The sequence below is a fragment of the Geotrypetes seraphini genome, chromosome 18 (genome assembly GCF_902459505.1).
Source record: "Geotrypetes seraphini chromosome 18, aGeoSer1.1, whole genome shotgun sequence".
NCBI lineage: Eukaryota > Metazoa > Chordata > Amphibia > Gymnophiona > Dermophiidae > Geotrypetes > Geotrypetes seraphini.
The window spans coordinates 1,374,350-1,399,088 of record NC_047101.1 but is presented as its reverse complement, the minus strand read 5'-3'; the positions used below and the strand labels follow the sequence as shown (position 1 = coordinate 1,399,088).

The window sequence follows — 24,739 nt, the reverse complement described above, 5'->3', positions numbered from 1 at the left end:
GGCAAATGCAATCATCGCTAAAGCTGTCAAAATAGGTTTAGTGACAATCGCTGGTTTTAGTGCATCTGGGCTTAGATCAGTGCGAAGAAACTGGATAGGCCAATTAGTCCTTATTTATGAACATCTATCATGCTGTGCTTTTTCAGCCCACTTTCCAAAAGAAAAGACAAGGGAGGAGGAGTTGCACCTCCTTAATAACTTGTGCATTTTCAGGACATGTCAGGAGCAATGTAAGGATAAGGGAGGATTATTTTTTTAAGATCCATGCATGTATTTAAAAAACTAGACACCATTAGATCTGGCAGAGAGCACAGTTACTTACCGTAACATGTTATCCAGGGACAGCAGGCAGATACATTTCTCTGTTATAGCTTGTAAAATATATCTGTGCTGCAATAAGCCTCTCTCTTTAGACTGGGATAGATTAGATCAGGGATCTCAAATTCCTTTCTTGAGGGTCGCAATCCAGTCGGGTTTTCAGGATTTCCCCACTGAATATGCATTGAAAGCAATGCAAGCACATAGATCTCATGCATATTCATTGGGGAAATCCTGAAAACCCGACTGGATTGTGGCTCTCAAAGAGGGACTTTGAGATCCCTGGATTAGATAGACCAGTGGAGGAAAATGAGGGCTGAATTTCAGACCAGATGTGTGCATCTGCTAAATCCACAAATTCTGGAGGGTCTCTTTGAAAGTTCCTTTAGCTGTTGCTCCAGCTGAAATTAAATATGCAGGTGCTGATGTTGAGGCCTCATGGGTTGTTTCTCTGTGATACTTTGGGGGGATTCTTTAAGCTTACCGATCGTGTCCCGACCAGTTTGCGACCCCGACCCAATTCACTAATTCCTGATCCGCACATGCAAATGAGGGAAATGGCATGCAAAGTAGGAAGGCAGCAATTCACTAAAGAGAAGAAGGAACACCGACTGGGCTGGCCGATCAAAAAAGAAGTGACTGCTGAGGACCAGTCGCTCACATCACAGAAACATAGAGTATGACAGCAGAAAAGGGCCGTCTGCCCACTCGAAGAACCTTCCCTTTGTGACTCTGCTGCCCTGTCCTTGCAGACTCCTGCTCTCTGCCGCCCTTGTCCCTGCAGTGTGAGCCCGTGGTTTTAACCTGTGAGTTAAAAGCGTGTTCTGTTCGATCTGGCTGCAGTGTGTTATGGCTAAATTACAAGTAGATTGTGCATGTCACAAGGGAAACAGGAACTGCCCTGTACAGAAAAGGAACCCAAATATTACGGAGCTACCTCCCCCTCCTCCAATAGATCTGTCCATTGGAACAGAGACAAGAAGGAGATGGAAAGAACGGCGGAGAGAGCTAGAGCAGTAGGGCCTTGTGTCAGATGCTGTTAACCCCCCCCCCTTTGTTTTGACCTCGCTTGTGCGGTCTGCGTATGCATCTGGATCGTACTGCAACGATCCGTGTGGTCAGTATGGGGCGTGCCTCCGATCAACTTAATTCGCAGGAGGACGCTTTGTGAATCAGTCGCCTGGCCACGGATCGCCCAACAAGGTGAGCTTTAGTGAATCTAGCCCTTTGTCTCTTTCCCTGGAAATAGCTGCTCTCACTTTGCTGTAAATGTGTGCGTTTTGAAAGCTGACAGCTGGAGCATGGGAAACAGAAACTGAGGGGGTAAAATATAATTCAGAGTAAGGAGCACTCACCTACATTTTGCCCTGTCTTACTGGAAGTCTCATAGTGCCGCCCCTTGATTTCTGTAAACAGAAGACGCACATTTCCCTTTTATGTACATGAAACACCCCCCAAACAAAAGCTCAACAAGTTACAAGCACAAGACCTCATAAACATGAATGTAGCCATCTCTGGGGTGGAGGATTATAGGTGTGCAGTCATACATACATTTACCTTCAGCATAGTCCCGCACATCATGAAAATCCACCTGACGTTTGCTCCGGTCATTTTCAAGGAGATCTAATTTCGTTCCACACAGATAAATTCTACAATGCTAAGAAGAAAGGGCAAAATTACAGTATCTATAAATCCCCAGCCAATGTATCCTTCTGCCCCATCCCTCTCCTACGCATTTGGTACTCCAAACGCAAATATGAGATGATTCTTCTTATTTTGTAGATCACTTCCCATCTAATGACGTTTCCCTCTGGGGTATCCATTCTGCTGCAAATCCCTTCATGTCATGCTTAATAACATGAAGATATGCAACAAAGACACCCCAGAGTGGAACCGGCGTCATTTCCCAGTGTAGCTCCTTGTGACCCCAGGCCAAGTCACTTAATCATTCATTGCCACAGGTAAAAATAAATAAATAAATGACAGACAGATTGTGAGTCCAGTAGGGACGGAGAAAAGTACCCACAGAAAGGCAATATATTAAATCCATGGCCCTTTACCCTGCATCTGTAATGTCATCTACATATATGGGGTAAAGGGGATAGGACTAAATATACCACTTTTTTGGCATGGTTATAGTCAAAGCAGTTTACATATTTTAGACTTAATTTGTACATGGGGCAATGAAGTGTTAAGTGACTTGCCCAGAATTACAAAAAGCTGCACTAGGAATCAAATTCATAACCTCAGGGTGCCGAGGCAGCTGCTCTAACCATTCAGCCACTCCTCAAAACATTTATATGCACGAGTTTTCTTCCTAGAAATCTCATGCATACATTAAATAGCATTAGAGACAGAGGGATCCCTGAGACACCTCACATGGACATGACAAAGAACCATGGCATTTCACTTTATAAGATCTGTAGGTCAAAAAACCCTGAAAACTATTTTAGGACATTTCCCTCAATGCCAGTCTCATTCAAGATCAGCAACAGAAAGTCATGGTCTTGATAGATCAAATTGCACAAGACAAACCTTAAGGCTTTATTTAATAAGGATCCACCTTCGTCTAATAGAGCACCCCAAACTATCTCTGTACTATATTATTATGAAAGCTTGACAAGGTTATAGCCACAGCCAGAAGAAAGCTAAGCTGGATAGAGGAAGAGAGAGGCATAACTAGCAGAAAAAAAAGGAAATGTTAATGCCCCTGTACAAGTCATTGGTGAGGCCTCTACGTGAAGTTCTGAAATACTGTGTTTAGTTTTGAAGGCTTTTGTTCTCATTAAGAACATAGAAAGACTTGGGAGTATTCAGAGAAAGGCAACAAAAAATGGTAGGGGGGATTGTGTCAGAAGACACGAGAAGAGATCGGATTACCTGAATAGGTATATAATAGACTGGTGAACTCCAGATATTCCTTTATTTTCAAATAAAACACCCACTCAACATGCGCATGTTTCGGCCCTACGACCTGCATCAGGAGTCTTAACAGTTTGTGCAAAAGTGAATGGATTAAACATCCAATGGCTACTCCAACCTCACAAAAAGTAGATCAAAAGCAATATAGTGTAAATGGCGCTGTTAGTGATCTGCACAAACTGTTAAGACTCCTGATGCAGGCCATAGGGCTGAAACATGCACATGTTTTAGTTGAAAATAAAGGAATATCTGGAGTTCACCAGTCTTTTGCTTGGACCTTTCTACGCTTTCGTGTGAATTTGATTCTTCTGTGTTACTCTCTCTGGTCTTCCCTAATTTTTTAAATGAGGGACCCTTTGGCTCAAAGGTGGTTGAACGAGGGCAAACAAATTTTTCCAACAGTTTTGCGTTTTTAAAACAACCCCTTCAAAATAAACAAATATAATTTCCCACTGACAGTATCACGTAGGAATTTTGAAAAACACAATGGTATCTTTAATTGACTATATCATGTTTTAATGCACAAAGGTTCTGATATGCTGTGATAGTTCACCGTGGCTAAAAGTCTTTTCCTGTCCTGTGCATCTCGTTGCAGTGTCCAATAGTCAGCCAACATTGATGGATTCCAGTTGCCCTGATATCTTTTTTCCATAGTGGCAATGTCCTGGTGAAAGCTTTTATATTTAATCCAAAAATGCTATAGCTGAAAAATATAACAAATATGATCATAAAAGCAAAGAAAAAATATAATAATAAAGAAAAATATTTATGTGTAAGTGAATGTGCTCAGCTCCCCACACACCGGTCACTAGAAGTAAAGACCAATGAGTATAAGGACCATCATTGCAGCATTCTGTCCTTAAAGAACCCTTCCAAAAAGCTAACAAGTGCTAGTAGAATATAATCTTAATTATAAGATCTTGAAAAGGACACTGATATCATCCAAAACATAATTATCAGTAAACCACATGCCAGTATAATGGGAAGCATTCAGGATATAAATGAAGGTATTACTTATCTGAATGCCAGATGTTATCTCGAGATGGTCTCAAAGGTCCAGCATCTCCAAACATACGCAGAGATGAGTCGTTAGATGCTCAAAATCTCAATGATCTTGTTGAAAACTGACAGCAAAACACAATCCCAAGGTGGAAATATCAGGTATAACACAATAATGTATAAAAATATACAAAAATCATAGTCCAAAATAAGTCCAAATAACGTGCAAAAAACAAAGTCCAAAAGAAATCAAAACAATAAAACAAAATACCAAAGAAAAAATATATATTATAATCCAAAAGAGATGACCCACTCCTGGTGAAAGCTTTTGCCATGTTCGTTGGCAACTACACCAAGATTTTCAGGGAAGAAATCCAAGTGTGAATGTAGAAAGTGCATCTTCAGTGACATGTTGCACTTCATGGTTTTGTATGCTCTAAAAAGTTTGTCAACCAGTTGAATATGGTTTGGAGCTCTGTAACTGGCAAGAAAATTCTCCATGACATCCTTGAATGCTTTCTAGGCAATTTTCTCTGTCCCAACTAACAGATCTTCAAATCTCTCGTCATTGATGACGTGTCTGTTTGAAGGACTGACAAAAATACCTCCTTTAATCTTGGCGTCAGTTATTAATTATTAATTGCATTAGCCTGAAAGTATAACAAGAAATTGTAAAAATGTACTTTTTTGTTAAAATGGTATGATACGTAATTTTAAACGTGATTTTTGAGATCAGCAGCCAAAAATCTGTAAGATACACCCGAAAGTGTTGAAGAAGCAAAAATGTTGTTGTCCAGTGATACCTTCTGACGCAGCTGTGATGCTGCTAAGTAGTGTCTGCCAATCACATCATATCTCCAATAGTCTCTTCCTTCACACTCTGTCTCACCCTCCCCATCCTGAACCTACATCCTCTCTCAAAATCCCTTATTATGTAACATTCTCTTTCCTGCCCCCCCCCCCACCTCTATCACTCTGGACTCCCAGGGACTTTCAGGAAGTTCTTATTTACTTTTGTGAAAACAAAGCCAACCACACTACGGAAGAAAATCCTGAAGAAGGATAGAAATAGTTTGGCAACGTTACACATGAAAATAAAGTAGATACCGCACTGTTTATGGAAGAATGTGTTTATGAACAACTTGAAAAATTGAAAGTGGACAAAGCAATGGGACCAGATGGATATTGAGGGAGCTAAGAGAGGTTCTGGCAAGTCGTATTAAAATCTTTGGAGACAGGAGTGGTTCCTGGGGATTGGAGAAGAGCGGATGTGGTGCCACTTCACAAAAGTAGTCGCAGAGATGAAGCGGGAAATTACAGGCCAGTAAGCCTCATTTCAATTATCGGAAAAATAATGGAAGCATTACTGAAAGAAAGGATAATGAAATTCCTAGAATCTAATGGGTTACAGGATCCGAGGCAACATGGTTTTACTAAAGGTAAAATGTGTCAAACAAATCTGATTGAATTTTTTGATTGGGCGACCAGAGAATTGGATCAAGGACATATGCTAGATGTGATTTACTTAGATTTCAGCAAATCCTTTGACACGGTTCCTCATAGAAGGCTCTTGAACAAACCTGATAGGCTGAAGTTAGGACCCAAAGTGATGAATTGGATTAGAAACTGCTTGACAGACAGATGCCAGAGGGTGGCGGTTAATGAAATTCACTCAGAGGAAGGAAGGTTGAGTAGTGGAGCCCCTCAGGGTTCAGTGCTGGGGTTGATCCTGTTCAATATGTTTGTGAGCAACATTGATGAAGGATTAGAAGGAAAGATTTGCCTCTTTGTGGATAATACCAAGAATTGTAACAGAGTAGACACTAAGGAAGGAGTGGAAAACACAAAAAAGGATCTGTAAAAGTTAGAGGAATGGTTTCATATCTGGCAACTAAAATTCAATGCAAAAAAGTGCAGAGTAATGTATTTGGGGATTAGAAATCGGAAGAAACCATATGTGCTGGGATGTGAAGAGGGACCTGGGGGTGGTAATGTCCGATGATCTTTTTTTTATTATTATTTATTTATGCATTGTCAAGTATCCACTCGTTACAGAAATTCAGATTTAAATTAAAAAAAAAAAATCTCAGAAGAAAAATAAGAAATGCAACTTAGAAGCAATTCACATGTATAACATTTAAACAATATCTTTTAAACTCTTCCTTAGAGCTCAATTCTTTTTTGAGAAACAATAAAGAGTTATACGAAGATAGCAGTAAAAACAGAAAAAGCTTAACGTATTATATTCCGACCACACTTCTTAAAGCAGCCCTGTCATACCTGACTTTATTTCTTACCCCCTGTTTTACTAGGATGTGCTAAGCGTTTTAGCCCACGCTAACGCGTCCATAACATGAACACATTAGCGTTTAGCACACGCTAATATTTAGCATGTGCTAAAAAGCATAGTACACCTTAGTAAAAGGAGCCCTTAGTGTCCAAAAAGCTGCGAAGTTGCTCAGGTGCAAAAAATACATACTTAATCCCAGTTTATTATTCAAGTCAATTACTTGCGATTTAGGTTCTTTTGGCAAATAGTAAATCCTATTGCTTGGAGGAATCGAGTCAGGTGTAAATTTCAAATTTTCAATCAAATATCTTTTAAACATATCAATAGGTATAGTCATTATTGATTTGAATAAAAAAATTTGTCCTTAAAGTTCCCCGAAAGATTTTGGAGTGAGGCTATTTCTTTATTTATTTGATCAAACTTAGCATTAGTTTCTAATTTAATATTTTGAACGGACATCGACAAATCATCCAGTTTACTCACTAGTACTGAGATGTCACCAGCTGATTTGGTAGCTGCAACTTCCAGTTTTTTGAGCACTCTCCATATGTTGTCCTGCGTCGCCTTTGAGGAGCCGATTTCTTCCGCTTCTTGAAAAGTTGTAGTCTCGGCGTCCTGGTCGGCGTGAGGCCCCCCCACTGTGTGACAGCGTCAGACTCTCTTGGACCTTGGTGTTCTCGCCCTCCAAATATAATCCCTCTCGGCAGGATGTATTTTCCTCCACAAGTCTTAAAGATCCCAGTGGCGCAAAAGGGACCAGTTCAAGTTTTTGAAGGAACACCCCCTGATTTTCGTTGGGCGCATAGACATTAACCAAAGTAAACCAATGGCCCCCAATGTTGGACACCGGAATTATAAATCTGCCCTCAGTATCCCAAATCACCTTTTTGCAGTCAACCTGTACCCCTTTTGCGATAAGAATACCAACTTCCCTAGATTTTTTATGCCCTTTATTGGAGGCCAAATAGATCTCTGGAAATCTGGGATCTCTCAAAACATATTCATGACAAAAAATGGATTTCTTGAACAAAAGCAATTCCCGAAACAACAGATGTCTCTTAGGCCTGTCATTAAGCCCTCTTGCATTTATCAATAGAAGCCTCAGCTCAGACACTATACCCATTAATTGCAAATACTCTATAGCTGCAATATAAAAGCTATTAGCCCCCCAACACTTCCAATAGGATCCCAGGTTAGAAGAAAGAGCCTCTGCTTCACTAGTACTGATCCATGTGGTTACCTCCCAGCTTACCCTCCCCCCTTCCCTCCATCCATCTCTCCATCCCAGATAGACCCTCCTTCCCCCTGCCTGCCCAGATTTCAGGAGGAAGGACTCCCCACATGCTCAGGATATATATATATATATATATATATATATATATATATACACATACATACAATGATCATCCAAACAGTAAAACCAATACTTATCCAATCTAAGCAATCAAACCATCACTGGACCCAAAGCAATAACAAAAGGCCAAACAATAGTTCAACTCTCCCAGGCCACCTTTATAATGTCTGAAAGGTGCCCAGACACTGGCTGAAAACTTTCACGAACTGTGTCTGAATTCAAAAAAGCATGTGATAGGCATGTGGAATCTCTTAGGGAGAAGAGATAGTGGATGCTGCAGATGGGCAGATTGGATAGATCATTTGGCCTTTATCTATCATCATGGAGAGGGTGGTGGATGCCTGGCATGCTATCCCGGTGGAGGTGATAGAGAAACAGTAATGGAATTCAAACTGTGTGAAATTAAGAAAGAGGATGAGATCAAAACAAACTTAAACAAACTATGGCTGATGGGTTATGACAGCTACTCCAAATAGTTGGGAAGGGCAGTACTGGACATGACAAGATAGATCAGGATGGGCTGGAGTGGGCTTCTATGACCACTCTAGCAGGCGGGAAGAAAGGCCAGTGCCAGGAGACTTCTGCGATCTGTTCCCAAAAACAGCAAGTCAGATCAGGTATGCATATTTTTATATTTCATTTAAATCATTTGGTATGATGGGCAGGTGTTATGTTTCTCTGATGGCCCATAAAGAACTGTTTATCTGCGATAGACATAGTTACAGATTGTCAGCTGCCCTGGTTGTGATGCCAGAGTTCAATCGGGAAGAAGCGTAACCTGTGCAGAGTGGCAGATGCAGCATCTGCCATCATTTACTAGATTATATGTTTCACTGCTCCCCAGACAGAACATCCTCGTTATGTCCCCACCTTCCCCAAACATGGTGCCCCCCTCTGTCCCATTCCACTTGCATACATGTTTTTCTAAAATTTTGCTAAAGTAAAAATCCACCTGCAGAGACACAAGAGTACAATGACATTCCTTTACATTTCCAGTTAACATTTTTCAGAGGAATAGAAAAGGGTGGCAGGAAATATCTACATGTAAACTCACTTGCTCACAGCTCTGCAATTCCTTCACCCAAAATTTCACTCGCTGGAAACTGCTGCTGTCTGTTACATCTGTACAAGAGAGAGGAACAAGTGCATAAGCTGTCACCATTACAGCTGCTTCCAGCTCACTGTCCCTGAGCTCCAGTACCCAGAACCAGCACATCAAGCCCTTCAGCAATTCAGCATCATCTCCAACTTCAATCCACTGCAGCTTGGAAGCTGAATGTGGAGTTTGTGCAGGTGACGTGGCGGGGATAGATGCAGGACTCCCACTGTCCTGTACTATTCCATACTACAATCTGACAAAATTCAAAAGATTCATCCATCCGCTCTCTCCTCCCTCACCTGTTCCTTTTCCTACTTCTATGTCCCATGTACTGTTCTTGATTCTTCTGATTCCCCTCCCAAACCTGTCTACCACATTTCTCAGTTCACAACAAGTGTTAATGTGGACCACAAAGGCAGTGGAAGTAGAACTTTGGTCCTCTGCAAGACTTTCTGGATGCACTTTCAAACTGGCTTCATCAGCACAAACTACACAGTTCTGAATGCTCTGAAAACAGTTACACGGAGGCTGTTTTAGGGGAAAGCACCCTCCAGGGATTCAAGACAAGGTTGGATAAGTTCCTACTGGAACAGAACATACGCAAGTAAGGATAGACTCAAACAGAGCACTGGTCTTTGACCTAAGGGCCGCGATGGACCACTGGTCTGACCCAGCAGCGGCAATTCTTATGTTTAGTTGCTCCAATGCCTGTACCTATAGTAGACTCTTTTTGGTATTTAGGGGTCATTTTTGATAGTAAACTTACATTTGAGAAACAAATTTACCAGGTCATTAAAATCGAGTTTATCACTCAGAAGGCTTTGTTCAATTTGTAACTTTAGATTTTTCTTCGTTTCATGTGTTTGTATTACAAGTAATCAAACTGGCGGAGGTGGTCAACTATATGAGCTCCCTTTTGGAGAGGTTTGTGGCGGGCACGGTTGCTCAGGTGGTACTGGATTTACCGGGAGCTTTTGGATCTTTGCCTCAGGATGCTCGTTGGCTGTGTCGTAAGGTGTGTCTCCCGACTCGACGATGCACTATGCAGCATTGGACCTCATCGACTCCTCCGTCTTTTTGGCATTGGAGAGCTCATCTTCATGCGTTAGTTCTCTGGGAGGCGCGTGAGGTGAGGGGCTCCTTTAAACGTCGTCGGAGCTTTTTGCGTTCCTTGTCTCCTAGGGGGCTTAGCCTTCTTCTTAATACCCTGGCTTGATGGTGCACTCTCCTGGCTAGTTCTGGATTTTGGCATCTCTCTGTTCTGAGGAAAAAGGGGGGAGGAGGGGACTTGGGGGGGTCTGTTTTTGGGAGGGGGATGCATCGTTTGTTTAGGTGCCCTGGGGTCATCAGAGTCCAGACCCTGGGGGGGAACTTGGTTTGCGACTTTCTACTTCCTGCTCTGGCATTCCTGGTGGGGGGAAGGGGGGAGCTGATGGGTAGGGCTTGTGGGTAGAAGGAACATGGGGCGGTTGGGGTTTTTGGGTGGGTATACTTGACGCATGTTTTTGTCATGTTGTATTTGCTTATGCAGATGTTGCCTTTGTTCCTTTTGTGCAGGCATTTGTTGTTGTTCTCCCTTCTGCGGGTTTTTCATGTCAATAAAAAATTGTTTACAATCTACAAGTAATCAAACTGAGACAATATGTGAAAAAGTGTGTCCTCAGTGCTCTATGCTTAACAATCACTGACTTTCCCCACAGGACTTATTTTTTTGCTCTGCGACGCTTCGTGTGCTTAAATGATAGGTGCTGCTTTGGTACGTCCCATCAGTTTCTGTGCCAGTCTGAAGGGATGATAAAGAAGGAGAAATTAGGTTCTTAGCAGCTAATTTTCTTTCTTTTAGTCCCTCCAGACTGGCACAGACCCTGCCCTGTCATTTTTATTCGGAGTTTTGCACGACGAGCACTTTTTTTTTTTGCCGTTTCTTTTTGTCTGGGTTGTTAGGGGAATTTATAAGAACAGCAGCATTTGGTTCATCTGGCGTACCTGGCGAGCTGTGGGGACATTTTTTAAGGTTCTTGTTCTAATCAGAATCCAACAGGATTGCTATTCACCTTCTGGGAGTGAAGTTGCTGTTGTAGTTCACAGTTCTTAGTTTCTTAGTTCTGCTTGGCTAGTCGTCAGACTGATTCTACTTGGGACTGCACAGCCCACTTACACTACAGCCAATCGAGCGAATTTCCCTTACTTCCTATGGGGAAACTCGCTTTGATATACGAGCAATTTGGTTTACGAGCATGCTTCATAGAAACATAGAAATAGACGGCAGATAAGGGCCACGGCCCATCTAGTCTGCCCACCCCAATGACCCTCCCCTACCTTTCTCTGTGAATAGATCCCACGTGTCTATCCCATTTGGCCTTAAAATCAGGCACGCTGCTGGCCTCAATAACCTGAAGTGGAAGACTGTTCCAGCGATCAACCACCTTTTCAGTGAAAAAGAATTTCCTGGTGTCCCCGTACAGTTTCCCGCCCCTGATTTTCCACGGATGCCCCCTTGTTGCCGCGGGACCCTTGAAAAAGAAGATATCTTCTTCCACCTTGATGCGGCCCGTGAGATACTTGAATGTCTCGATCATGTCACCCCTCTCTCTGCGTTCCTCGAGTGAGTACAGCTGCAACTTATCCAGCCGTTCCTCGTACAGGAGATCCTTGAGTCCCGAGACCATCCGGGTGGCCATTCTCTGGACCGACTCCAGTCTCAGCACATCCTTGGACGGCAACTTCAGCATTTGAAACCTAGGACAATACCAGGTGGACTTTACAGTCTTTGACCCAGAAATATCAAAGAAGAGAAGTTAATTTAATCATTTAATTTATGCCTACATACTCTCTAGACTAGACTACTGCAAGTCCCTATTCAATGGCATCGCCGCAAGAGATCTAAAACGCCTCCAAAAAGTCCAGAACTCAGCAATTTGACTCCTATACAATCTCAGCTACCATGACCCCATTACTCCAGCGCTCTACGCAGTTCACTGGTTACCAATCAAAAAGCGATGCCTTGCACATACTAGCAAAGTTGCAATCGGGACAACTATTGCTCCCTGTTTTGGGCCTCTCTAACTTTCTCTGACACTGGGTTTTTAATCATATCTAAGAACATAAGTATTGCCATACTGAGACAGACCGAAGGTTTATCAAGCCCAGTATCCTGTTCCCAACAGTGGCCAACCCAGGTCCCAAGTAGCAAAACAGATTCTATGCTGCAGTGGATTTCCCCAAGCCATCTCAATAATGGCCTATGGACTTCTCTTTTAGGAAATTATCCAAACCTTTTTTAAAACTCACTAAGCTAACTGATCTCACCACATTCTCCAGCAACAAATTCCAGAGTTTAACTACAGTTGTGTGAAGAAATATTTTCTACTATTTAGTAGCTTCATCGCATGTTCCCTAGTCCTAGTATTTTTGAAAAGAATAAATAAGTGATTCACATCTACCCTTTCCACTCCATTATTTTATAGACCTCTTATCATATCACCCCTGAGCCGTCTCTTCTCCAAGCTGAACAGACCTAGCCACTTTAGCCTTTCCTCATAGGGAAATCATCCCATCCCTTTTATCATTTTCGTCGCCCTTCTCTGTACCTTTTCTAATTCCACTATATCATTTTTGAGATACAGTAGGTATTCAAGGTGCAATTGTACCATACAGCGATACAAAGGCATTATAATATTTTCATCTTTTTTTTCAATTCCTTTCCTGATAATTCCTAAGTCTATTTGCTTTCTTAGCTGCCACCACTCATTGAGCTGAGGGTTTCAACTTATCCTCAACAATGACACCTAGATCCTTTTCCTGGGCAGTGATCCCTAACATAGAACCCAGCATTACGTAGCTATAGTTCGGGTTCCTCTTTCTCACATGCATCACTTTGCACTTGCTCACATTAAATGTCATCTGCCATTTTGACGCCCAGTCTCACTAGGTTCTCTTGCAATTTTTCACAATCTTCTTGTGATTTAACAACTTTGAACAACTTTGTGTCATCAGCAAATTTAGTTATTCCAATCTCTATGTTAAAAAGCTGCTGTCCCAGCACAGACCCCACTATTTACCCTTCTCCATTGACCATTTAAACCCACTCTCTGTTTTCTGTCTTTCAACCAGTTTTCAATCCATACGAGGACATTGCCTCCTATCCCATGACTTTTGAAAATACACAATATCAACTGGCTCACTTTTATCCACGTTCATTCACCTCTTCAAAGAAAATCAGTAGCTTGATGAGGCAAGGCCCTCCTGGTTGAATTTCCCAGCCCTAGATCTGATAAGATGCACTGGAATGCTTCTATACACTCCCTTCCAGGCTGCTCAGGAGTGTCAGGACATGTTCTTAGGGCAGATATTGCCTATGTCCTTTAGGATCGTCACTTGTTGGCCAAATTGTTTAGATTTTTGTGCCTTACTTTCAAGGCCCTATATGAAATGAGGCCTAGTCATCTTGCTAACAAAGTACAAAAATGACAAGTTCATATTCCAGTGCTTTTAGCTAATATAGCACTCAAGAGATTTATTTATTCAAAGGCTGCCCTCCTTAAGACAGTCCGGTTACAAGAAGCCTGCAGTCTGACGCTGGCCTCAATTCCTCAGGCAGGCATGCACCGGAAAATGGGGGTTCAGAGCTGACCAATGCCCCTTCCTTTCTTTCCTTACCATAGCACACGATTGCAGCTTTTGCTCCTCGATAATAGATACGACTCATGGCCTCATATCGCTCAGAGCCTGCAGTATCCTGTAGGGAAAGATCAGGAAATTATTTACTGACAAAATCCAGTCAATCAGGATCATGATCCTACAATGATTCATAAATCAGCTCTCAAGAGCTCTGCTGCTGAGACAGCACATACTGTCAGAGACCCTATGATCATGGTGGACAGTGCTACTCACCAGCAAGCTTTCACAAACCAACAGCACTTCAACCTACTAGCCAAATCTCTCTCGAAAAGCAACACTTCAAAATTATATTCATGTAGACTTTTACCTACTCCCATGTTTACCACAGATATATACACAAATATGTAAATCTACTTTCTGACTGCCCATTTGTATAGGTAAGCTTATGTATGCTGAACATTTCCATTCGTGCTATGGCTACCACCTGGGCTAACCTTCGCCTTGCTCCTCTCCAAGAGATCTGTAGAGCGGCTACCTGGTCCAGGATTCATACCTTTGCCAAGCATTACTGCCTTGATGTGGAATCCGGAGCGGCTGCCTCGCTGGGTTCTACGGTGCTGCAAGCGGCTTTATGAGGCGTCCGCTGCTTCGCAGGTAACAGATCATAAGCATGTTATTCCTCTGTTACCTTCAGCTCGGGAGGCACCTTCTTGTGTGGCTGTAAGATCTCTGTCCAGGGAGAAATAGAAGTTGCTTACCTGTAACAGTAGTTCTCCTTGGACAGATGATCTTACAGCCACACAATCCCGCCCGGTCTCCCCTTTAGTTGCCGCCAGCTTTATACCTAACTGTTTTGGTTGGTTGGGGTTTTGTTTATATAGTGGCCAGGATGAGTGCATTCGGGCGGGAGGGCTGGCACATGCGCAAAGCTCTTTAGCTTTGCAGCTTTTAGACTGCCGGGTTGGCTCCGTCATGGGGACGTCACCTTCTTGTGTGGCTGTAAGATCATCTGTCCAAGGAGAACTACCGTTACAGGTAAGCAACTTCTATTACTCCCATGTTTACCACAGATATATACACAAATATGTAAATCTACTTTCTGACTGTCCATCTGTATAGGTAAGCTTATGTATGCTGAACATTTCCATTCCCTGCAAAAAAATACAAACATTGTCTATTTGCCATAGAGAACAAGTATCCCTGTGTGTGCAGCATGTTAGGAGAGTTATGCCAAGCGTGTATATGCTGAAGGGCCCTTATACTACTGTCATCAAATCAGACTTGCACACATTTTTGTAAGTGATATTGCTGAAGGGCTGTCTGGTAAGATTTGCCTCTTTCAAGTGTAGGGGGGCAGACTTAAAGATCTCAATATGTATACTCTGCAGGAAAAGGTGGGTGAAGGGAGATATGATAGAGACATTTAAAATATAACTGCACGAGGTGAGTCTCTTTCAACTGAAAGGAATCTGGAATGAGGGGGCTTAGGATGAAGGTGAAAGAAGATACTTTATCAGGTTACTTCTGAATCTACTTTTCACGGAAAGGGTGGTAAATGCTTGGAATGGCCTCCTGGTGGAGACAAAAGTGTGTCTGAATTCAGGAAGGTTGGATCTCTAATGAAGAGTAGGAGATAGTAGAGAGTTGCTTGGAAAGCAAACAAATGGTGATGACAGTTATTTGCTTTCCAAGCGGCTCTCTGGGACGGGGAACTAAAACCCGTTACTTTGTTCCAAGTCTTATTATGATTTTAGAAAGCAATTGAAATCTCATCTGTTTAGCACTTAACTAATCTGATCCTTTTGTATGATATTCTTAAAATTTATGTAAATCACATTGAACTTTTTGGCTATGTGGTATAGAAATGAATGATTAGATTAGATTAGATGGTATGGTTAGGCAGACTAGACAGGCCATATGGTCTTATCTGCCTTCATTTTTCTCCGTTTCTATAAACCAATGATGCAGTTATCAAATTTAGAGAGAATAAATGCTCAAACTAGAATTGAGAAATGCTTTTCATCAAAAATAATAATAATAATAATAACTTTATTTTTGTATACCGCCATACCCCGAAGAGTTCTAGGCGGTTCACATTAGTTAAACAGAGATTACAAGTGGTTGCATATCGAATTGATCATAGAGTTGCGAACACAATGTATGCAACACATCATAACACCGCAGTAAGGTCAAGCTGCAAAAGAGCAGCCAATTTACTGAATGCAAACAATGACTTTATGAGACCATCACCAGTAAGACTGATTCAGTAGAATGATATGGGCTAAAATTGAACTGTAAAGATGTAAATAATTAAAAAAAAATAAAAATAAATCAAATAATTCCACAACATAAGACTCCACTAACTCCAATGGTATACTTGCCACTGGTTTGTAGCTCAAAGGAAGATTTTATTTTTCCAGGGATGCACTTTTAATAAGTGAGGTCAAAAACAATTCCTCCTAACAGATAAAATAATCTTCTCCAAGATGGATGATTTCTAAGTCAGCATAAGCCATTGTGCTGGATCAAATATGCAGATTTAGTAAAATTAGATCTTTACTGAAAAGTCATCAAGTGTAAAAGGCGAGAAAAATGACCAATGTCTTTCTGCTGGAATTGATTCCGAAACAGAGCAATTAGAAAACGCAGGGTTCCTTTGCCAAAGCCACAGCCAATGCACCGAAGCCCCCAGGAACTGAATGTGCTTTGATACATTTGCTGCAGGGGAATCACTACCACTTTGTCAAAGGACCATCTCCAAATCAGGAGGAACAGAAGATCTATTTTTCAGAATCTTATCTGAAAAATACTATACCAGAACTTCAGCTGAAGGACATAATATCTTTATATTATTTTGTTCAGGAGGAACAGTTAAAGATTTTTAAAAGTTTTAATAATTTTCTTTGATTTAGCTGATTATTTGTAAGAATAAAAACTGCTATTTTATAACTTGCTTTTGTCACTTGATGCTTAATTAATATGTTCAGTGCTGTGTCACTTGTGTGCACCGTTACAAAATAATGCGTAGCTGTATTGTTGCCACTTGCACATAAACACAGAAGTACCTGCTAAAGTGCTACTATTCAGTATTCTCCAGATCCCATCTCAAGAAACTACTTACCCATATCCCTAGTGTCACCACTCTGCCTTCAACATTTATAGCTTTAGCTACAAATGCTGCACCGATTGTCTGTAACAAAAAAAAAAAATACTGAGAATGAGAAGATATTCAGCAGTTAATACAGCCTTCTCTTCTTTTCTGTAACCTTTCAAACTGCATTTCCCATTATTCCAATTTCCTGCTGAAGGCTATGCTGACTGAATCTGTTCAAAGGATGATTAGGGAAAGGATATTCTTTACTAGGGACAAAATATCTAATATAGGTAACGTGACCATTTATTTTTTTTCATCAATAAGGCACATCTATTAATTGTCAGTCCTGCCCTAGCCCCGCCCCCAGTTTCTTCCATTCATTTTTCATGTACAAAGTAGTCTCGTGAAATTGCTGCTGGAGGTCTTAGCAGTCATTTTGGGACTGAAGTCTCCAGCACAGATATGTTTCTTTTTTAAGGTTTGCTTCAATATGCTAAAAGACTGTCAGCGTAACAAGCCTACCAGCACAGATAAATACATTATATGGACACGAAGGGGTCATTTTACTAAAGCTTAGCGCACGCTAAGGGAATTATCATGTGCTAAGTGCAGATGGCCCACAGATATAAATTAGGACATGTATGCTAATTCATTAGTGTGCGCTAAGCTTTAGTAAAAGAGACCCTAAATTAGATTTTACAATTAAAAAGAAAACAAAAGGGTTAAATTAATTGAAAATGAAGGTTTTTCACCAATGAAAGAGATTTATAAGCAAAAGGTTGATGCTATTTTTAACCTTTTATTTGGCATTGTTGCTCAGAAGCAACAAGTGTTTTTATGAGAGATCTGCATCTCCAAATGCCTATTACTTGACACTGTTGCGCTTGTTCAACATCAAGTTACGTAAAGCAGCCATTTTCACCATCTGCCAATTAAAGGGTTAAGGTGTCTTAATGCTTTCTGAGGTCTTCTCCTCCTAAATATTTTCGACTACTTCTGGTGATATGTCTACAAGTAATTACTATTAGTCAAGATGCATCTTTGATTTTAATGCTCAAATTGAACCTTCTAGCTTCCTAAATTGTATTAAAATTTTATAAAAGAAAGATTAAGCCTGTGGGAGGGAAATAGGAAACAGACTTTAAAAAATAAAAAAAAATGCTATCTGTGGTGCTTTCATAATCAAATTCTAGACAGTGACATTAAATACTAAACTGCCCCCAATAAACAGAATGATAAAAAAGACACTGAAATTACTAATTTACCCAAATTTCATTTTTCCCAGCAGTTAAATACTCACCAATGTAATTTTCCTCCTTGCAGCAGCAATTCCTGTCTCAGCATTTCTTCAAGATTGAGAGTAATTGAGCTCAGGTTTACGTACAGATCTATGCTTCTATCTAGGCAGTGTCTACTAACAATTCTTTGATTCATGCTGCCATTAGTTTGCCATTCACTTTAGTCTCTGATCTGTCATTATTAAACAATATCAGATTTTTTTTTTTTTACTTCCTCATAAGAAACCCTTCCCAAAAATGCTCTTTAAAAGATTAATTTCTCTAGCAAATAATCTATGTACACAGTAAATCTGATCCTATTTTGCCTTGTATTAATACAAGAGTTTTGTTGTTTTTTTTAGCTTACTAAGCTATACCCAAACTGCTTTTATAATCAAACAGGAAAAGAAATGAAGGGGGTGACACTTACAGCTACAGTACAGAACGGGCGGTGGGTGGGGGGAAACTTACATTCTGATAAGGTCCCAGAAGGAAACGGTGATGAACATAGCGTTCCACTAGGCTGGTCTTCCCCACAAATTCCTTCCCCAGCATCACCACCTTCACGTCTACCCGCTGCCCGCTCATTTTTCTGCCTGAATGAGGCCTTTTTCCTCCTCAAGCAGATGGACAGGTCTGTTTGGATCCACTGGCAATGAATGCAAAGACTGAACTCACCTGCGGAAAAGAGACGGTGAGCAATGTATTCTCAGCTATAACATCAAGCATTTTTTGCTTTATCCTCTGAACTCTAAACACACATGTTGAAACTCGCAGTAATTAGGCATCCATGACAATTCCCGCATGCGGCAATACCTCACAGTAGTGCAAAGATAGCCTGCTCTGCTGCAATTCGTTTAACAAGGGCTGAAATAATCTGCCACTACTTGAAGCTGAAGGCTCCAATCAAGTCAGTGTCTCTCAAACGGCGTGCCCTAAAGAGATTCTGGAATTTTACTTTATTTTTAAAAATTCCCTTCATCAGTATCCACTACAATATGCAAAAGTCTGTCAATGTTATGAGCATCTGTGTGCATAAGGACAAGCATCATTTGGTCCTTGAAAACTAAACTAATGGCAAGTAATTTTAATTTTATTTTTTATGCAGAAGTTATCCTAAAGGCTTTATTACCATTTGGATCTCCTTATCTTTGCGAACTTGGATTTTCAGAGTTGACAGAAATTAAATCGAAAAATAAAAGAATGACTGCAGCTGGTGGATGATGGGATACACGTTTGCTTGTCGACTATGGAGCTGTATTTTGAGTTAATTTGCACTAAAACCAAAATAAGCACATCTATTGCATTTATTAGCAGTTCTATTCTGTTTACTTTAGCGGGTCTTTTACTAAGGCGCGCTAAATGCACCCCCTCTTCCCCAGTGCTGAAGGGTTGGGAGCAGCGCAGCTCCCTGCGCTAGAAACCCCCTTAGTTTCACCGTTGGTACAATGACCCATACAGACCTTAAAGAACTTGAAAGAAATAACTCTTCCATTTTTCGGTTGCCTCTGGCTTAAGCGTTTTCATTCTCGCCCCTCCAAATAGCGCGCTTAGACCTAAGAAGAGAGCAGCCTGTCAGATCTAGCGGGCTTCCGGTGCCCCTGCGCGTGAGCGGAAGGGGCGGAGCTTCCGCCCAACCTAGGCCGCAGCCGGCCGCCGAGTCGCCTGGCAGCGCCGCCCGGACCCCCGCGGCTGCTCTCTCGAGGCCTCATGAAGGCCGCGGCTGGCAGCTATGGTGAAGCACTTCCTGGGGGTCAGCGTGCTCCGGACTCCGTGGGACCAAGTGTTCGCCGCCTTCTGGCAGCGCTACCCCAACCCCTACAGGTACCGGCCCTGCGCCGACGCAGCAGCACGCGGGCATCGGTCGTCCTGGCAACTCGCGCTCAGCCCGCGGGTCCGAGTGGGCGCGCGAGGCCGCCTCGCTTCTCTAAGGACAGGGACTTTTCCTCCAGGAACTTCCTTAACCCTTTCAGGACCAAGGGACATATTTGTCCCATAACTTAAAAATCCTATCAATTTTGATTGGGATAGTCTACAGTTCTAAATTTGATATGTACGGATTCCATATGATACTGCCTTTATGTAAACAAACTGGTTCCGACATTCATTCATTAGCGTCGTTGCCAGATTGACGAGAAGATTCACTTGCCACACCGTCCATAAGCCAGAAGTTTGATTTAAAAAAAAAAAAAAATAATGACATTTCACAAAAAAAAATCAATTTTTTGGCATCTGCAAGCCCTTTTTACCATAAAAATGTCGTCAAAACCACAAAAATTGGCCTACGATCCTTATGGTCCTGAAAGGGTTAAAACCAGCTGCGCAATCCGCTCTTACCACAACAGTTTATATACCGCAGGACCGTGAATGTTACGAATGAAGTAGAATTAACAAGGTTGGAGTGGAAAAGGATTTCCTCCTATTGCTTTTAAAAGCATTTCCCTTTCTACTCCCCTCAACCGTTTTAGTCTTTCCTCATACCTTTAATAATACTAACCACTTCTAGGCGGTTTACAGTGAAGAGAGCTGGACAATCGGCGAATTACAGAATACAAATTTGCATTCTAAAATCACTCTCCTGCCATGAGTGTGTTTTTAAGTACATCCTAAAAGTGTTTGTGGTATCAAATATAACACTTTGAATTCTTTCCTGTAACTTAATCATTCTCCCTGTAGTTCTCCAGTTCCAAAATAATCAGAGGTTTCGATTTCCATAATACTCTCATGGGGAAAAAATCCCACTGGATCACCTGAATAATTTGATGATGCCTAGTCAGTGCAGAAACAAAAGGAACACTTTTCTTTTTCATAGATTCTTCCACTCTCCCCACCAAATAACTTAACTGGTTTTGCCAAGTTCTAGTCACAAAAGAAAAACTTCTGCATACATCCTATGTTCAGCTCCCAAAGAAGACAGATACGAGGTAAATAAAAGAGCAGATATTGCTGACTCTTGGTACAGACATCAAATCGGAGATAGTTGCTTTTCACTTCAAATGTACATCGCCACAAATAGGCAGTCAACCATTGTAAACCCACCACTTGTGTACCACATCCTTCAGTTTACAGAATAACACATTAACATGCATTATGTTAGATGTAGCTGATATGTGCAATGTTTATTAAAATTTACTATACTGCTCAAGCTTAAAACAGTTTCAAGCAACCTAACAATAAAACCCATTAAGAAAGAAACTCCATAGAAATTATCCAATGGGGGGGGGGGGGGTGTAGTGGCACAGATAGTGGCACATACCTGGTGAGCTGTTGTCTCTCATCTATTGTACTATAATATGCCCCATACTAAAAGAAAGGGTTTGGGTGACTTCCTCACCAGCCTGAATGTCTTCGTCGGTACAGCAGAGGATTGGGAAATATGCTACTAGGTCTACACCAATAGGAGCACAAGCCGTGGGAGAGAGCCCTACGTTCAGACAGAATGGATAAGCTTTTGGGGCTTGTTGTCAGCTTGTCTCCCCCAGATTCAACTCTTCCACCATGCCCAAGGTCCATTGCAGTTTTGTCGCAGGAGCACCAGTTGAACATCAAGCAATTGGCTGCAATCCTTGGTGGGGGACGAATTATCACTTTCTGGATGTCAGGAGTTTGTGAGCAGTGAGGGAGCAGGGGTCGGGGTCTTCCCATAGCGAGTTCCGCCTATGCGAAAATAGGATGTTAAAGCAGGCGGGACTCGCAGAGGGAAGGCCTAGATGCTGCTGTCACCAAAGAGGGCCAAGGGGAAGGGGTTGCAAGAGAGAGGGCCAGATGCAGGACTCATAGGGGAGGAGGGAGAGATGTCAAACCAGGCTAGGGGAGGGTGGGTGGAAAAATGCTGGTTATAAGGTGTGGGAACAAGGGAAGAGAGAGGGAAGCGTGTGGAAGGGAGAATGCAAAATGCAGGACTCCTGTGAGAGGGTGGAGAGGAAAGAAAAATGTCATATCGAGGGGAGGAGAGAGAAAGAGAGGAGGGAAAGATGTCATACTGAGCTGGGGAAAGGAGGAAGGATGGAAAGATGCTGGCTACAGGGTGCAGGAATGAGAGATAAGCTGAAAATGGAGACAAACGGACAATAGGGATACAGGGACAATAGGGGAAATGCTGAAAGGAGGGTAGATAGGAACACAGGGAGCATACTGAAAGGGGGCTAGATGGGTTTTCAGAGGGAGGCAATGCTGAAAGAGGCTAGTTAGGCACATGGGGATAATACTGAAATAGAGGGTTGATGAGGATACAGAGGGAGCTGCAGTTTACAAAGATTAAAAGAAGATACAAATAGAATGAATTGCGGTTTACAAAGATTAAAAGAAGGTACAAATAGATTGAACTTAACAGGGTGGAAGCTAGTGATAACAGCTCAAGGGATCAGTTATTGAGGGGAAAGAGTTGTTAGCTGCCTAGATATTTCAGGAACAGGGGGGTAGTGCTTAAAAAAGGAAGGAGCCTCTATTTGCAGATGGCATTAAACTGTTCAAAGCTGTTACAACGCATGTGGACTGAAAAACTGCAGGCAGACTTTAGGAAATTGGAAGACTGGGTGTCCAAATGGCAGCTGAAATTCAATGTGAACAAATGCAAAGTGATGCACATTGGCAAGAATAATCCAAATTGTAATTATCGGATGCTAGGTACCACCTTGGGGGTCAGCACTCAAGAAAAGGACCTGGGTGTCATCGTAGACAATACACTGAAGCCTTCCGCCCAATGTGCGGCAGCAGCCAAGAAGGCAAACAGGACGTTAGGAATTATTAGAAAAGGGATGGTTAATTAGACTAAAAGGGTTATAATGCCTCTGTATCACTTAATGGTGCAACCTCATTTTGAGCACTGCATTCAGTTCTGGTCTCCTTATCTTAAAAAAGATATAGCGGCACTAGAAAAAGTTAAAAGAAGAGCGACCAAGATGTTAAAGGGGATGAAACTCCTCTCGTATGAGCAAAGACTAAAAAGGTTAGGGCTCTTCAGTTTGTAAAAGAGACGGCTGAGGGAAAGATATGATTGAAGTCTACAAAATCAAGAATGGTTTAGTATGGGTACAAATGGATCGATTTTTTACTGCATCAAAATTTACAAAGACTATGGGACACTCGATGAAGTTTCAGAAAAATACTTTTAAAACCAATAGGAGGAAATATTTTTTCACTCGGAGAATAGTTAAGCTCTGGAATTTGTTGCCAGAGGATGTGGTAAGAGCAATTAAAAAATGGTTTGGACAAATTCCTGGAGGAAAAGTCCATAGTCTACTGTTGAGACAGACATGTGACGGTAGCATGGACTACTGCTACATTTTGGGTTTTTACCAGGTACTTATGACTTGGATTGGCTTCCGCAAAGACAGATAGACTAGATGGACCATTGGTCTGACCCAGTAAGGCTGAGATTCTTATGTTCTTAATGCTGAAAAAGGGAGGGAGGGAGGGGGAGGTAAGGACATTGAGAGGGTAGATGGTGAACATGGGGGGAGGATAAGGACAGGGATACAAAGTTGTTAAATCGCAAGAGGATTGTGAAAAATTGCAAGAGGACCTTGGGAGACTGGGCATTAAAATGGCAGATGACGTTTAATGCAAGCAAGTGCAAAGTGACGCATGGTTGAAAGAGAAACCCGATCTATAGCTATGTGATGCTGGATTCTATGTTAAGAGTCCCTACCCAGGAAAAGGAGAATACGTTAAAACCCTCAGCTCAGTGGGCAGCGGCGGCTAAGAAAGCAAATAAAATGTTAGGAATTATCAGGAAAGAAATGGGAAACAAAGATGAAAATTTTATGCCATTATATTATGGCAGGGTTGGGCAAACTTTTTGACTCGTGGACCACAATGGGTTCTTAAATTTGACAGAGGGGCCGGACCGAGAGCAGATGGATGGAGTGTTTGTGTGAACCACAGTAATATAAATTAAATATAAACGTCATAACAAAAGGTTTTGATCTTTAAAAGGTAGCAAAGCATGAAAACGTAAGACTTATTGTACAAAAGAATATACATGATTATCTCTCCCTTCCTCTCCTTCACCCCAATTCTTCCTCTTTCCTTTCTCTCCCCCACATGTGCAGCATCTTTCCTCCCCTCTCATCCATCCCCTTGTGCTTTCCCTCTGCAACATCTTTCTATCCTTCCCTCCCATTCCTCGTGCAGCAGAATCCTTGCTCAGCTTCCTTCCCTCCCATCCCTCGTGCAGCAGAACCCTTGCCCAGCTTCTATCTTCCCCCCCCTATTCCTAGTGCAGCAGAATCCTTGCCCAGCTTCCATTCTTCCCTCCCTCCCTCGTGCAGCAGAACCCTTACCCAGCTTCCATTCTTCCCTCCCTCCCTCGTGCAGCAAAACTCTTGCCCAGCTTTCATCCTTCCCTCTCTCCCATCCCTTGTGCAGCAGAATCCTTGAGCACCCCTTTGACCCTCTATCCTTCCTTCCCATCCGAACCCTGCCAACAGCATACCTCCATCCAGAGCAGCATCAGGCTGGCAGCACTCTAAACAGGAGCCTTCCGTGTGCCGCATTACTAATGACATCATCAGTGATGCGGCAAAGGGAATTCCCTGACGAGAGAAGGCCGCGAAGCAGCCTGTTTAGAGTGCTGCCGACCCAATGCTGCTCTGGAGGGGAGTTATGTAGGGCTCACAGTTGGCGGGGTTCGGATGGTCGGCAGGCCAGATTAAAAAACTAAACAGGCCGTAGTTTGCCCATGTCTGTTCTGTGGTATGGCTGCACTTCGAATACTGTGTGCAATTCTGGTCGCCGTATCTCAAAAAAGATATAGCTGAATTAG

At 42.1% G+C, this 24,739-nt stretch overlaps 2 protein-coding genes across 5 annotated transcripts in view; one reads left to right on the top strand and one right to left on the bottom strand.

Moving 5' to 3' along the window:
* Nucleotides 1-19,573, bottom strand: part of RAB24 (RAB24, member RAS oncogene family) — a 27,452-nt gene extending 7,879 nt beyond the window's left edge. For 2 of the 4 annotated variants that reach the window (XM_033927828.1, XM_033927827.1), the window contains exons 1-7: nt 19,437-19,573; nt 18,445-18,651; nt 16,724-16,792; nt 13,642-13,720; nt 8,938-9,005; nt 1,876-1,975; nt 1,674-1,724 (exon numbers count right to left, since the gene is read on the bottom strand). In XM_033927828.1, the coding sequence (XP_033783719.1) occupies nt 1,674-1,724; nt 1,876-1,975; nt 8,938-9,005; nt 13,642-13,720; nt 16,724-16,792; nt 18,445-18,561 (484 nt within the window). In that variant the 5' untranslated portion in view covers nt 18,562-18,651; nt 19,437-19,573. The remainder of the gene's footprint in view (nt 1-1,673; nt 1,725-1,875; nt 1,976-8,937; nt 9,006-13,641; nt 13,721-16,723; nt 16,793-18,444; nt 18,652-19,436) is intronic. The other 2 variants (XM_033927830.1, XM_033927829.1) reach the window with 1 other exon arrangement.
* PRELID1 (PRELI domain containing 1) overlaps nt 19,553-24,739 on the top strand; it is an 18,584-nt gene continuing 13,397 nt past the window's right edge. The window contains exon 1 of the mRNA XM_033927826.1: nt 19,553-19,797. Within this exon, the coding sequence (XP_033783717.1) occupies nt 19,706-19,797 (92 nt within the window). The 5' untranslated portion in view covers nt 19,553-19,705. The remainder of the gene's footprint in view (nt 19,798-24,739) is intronic.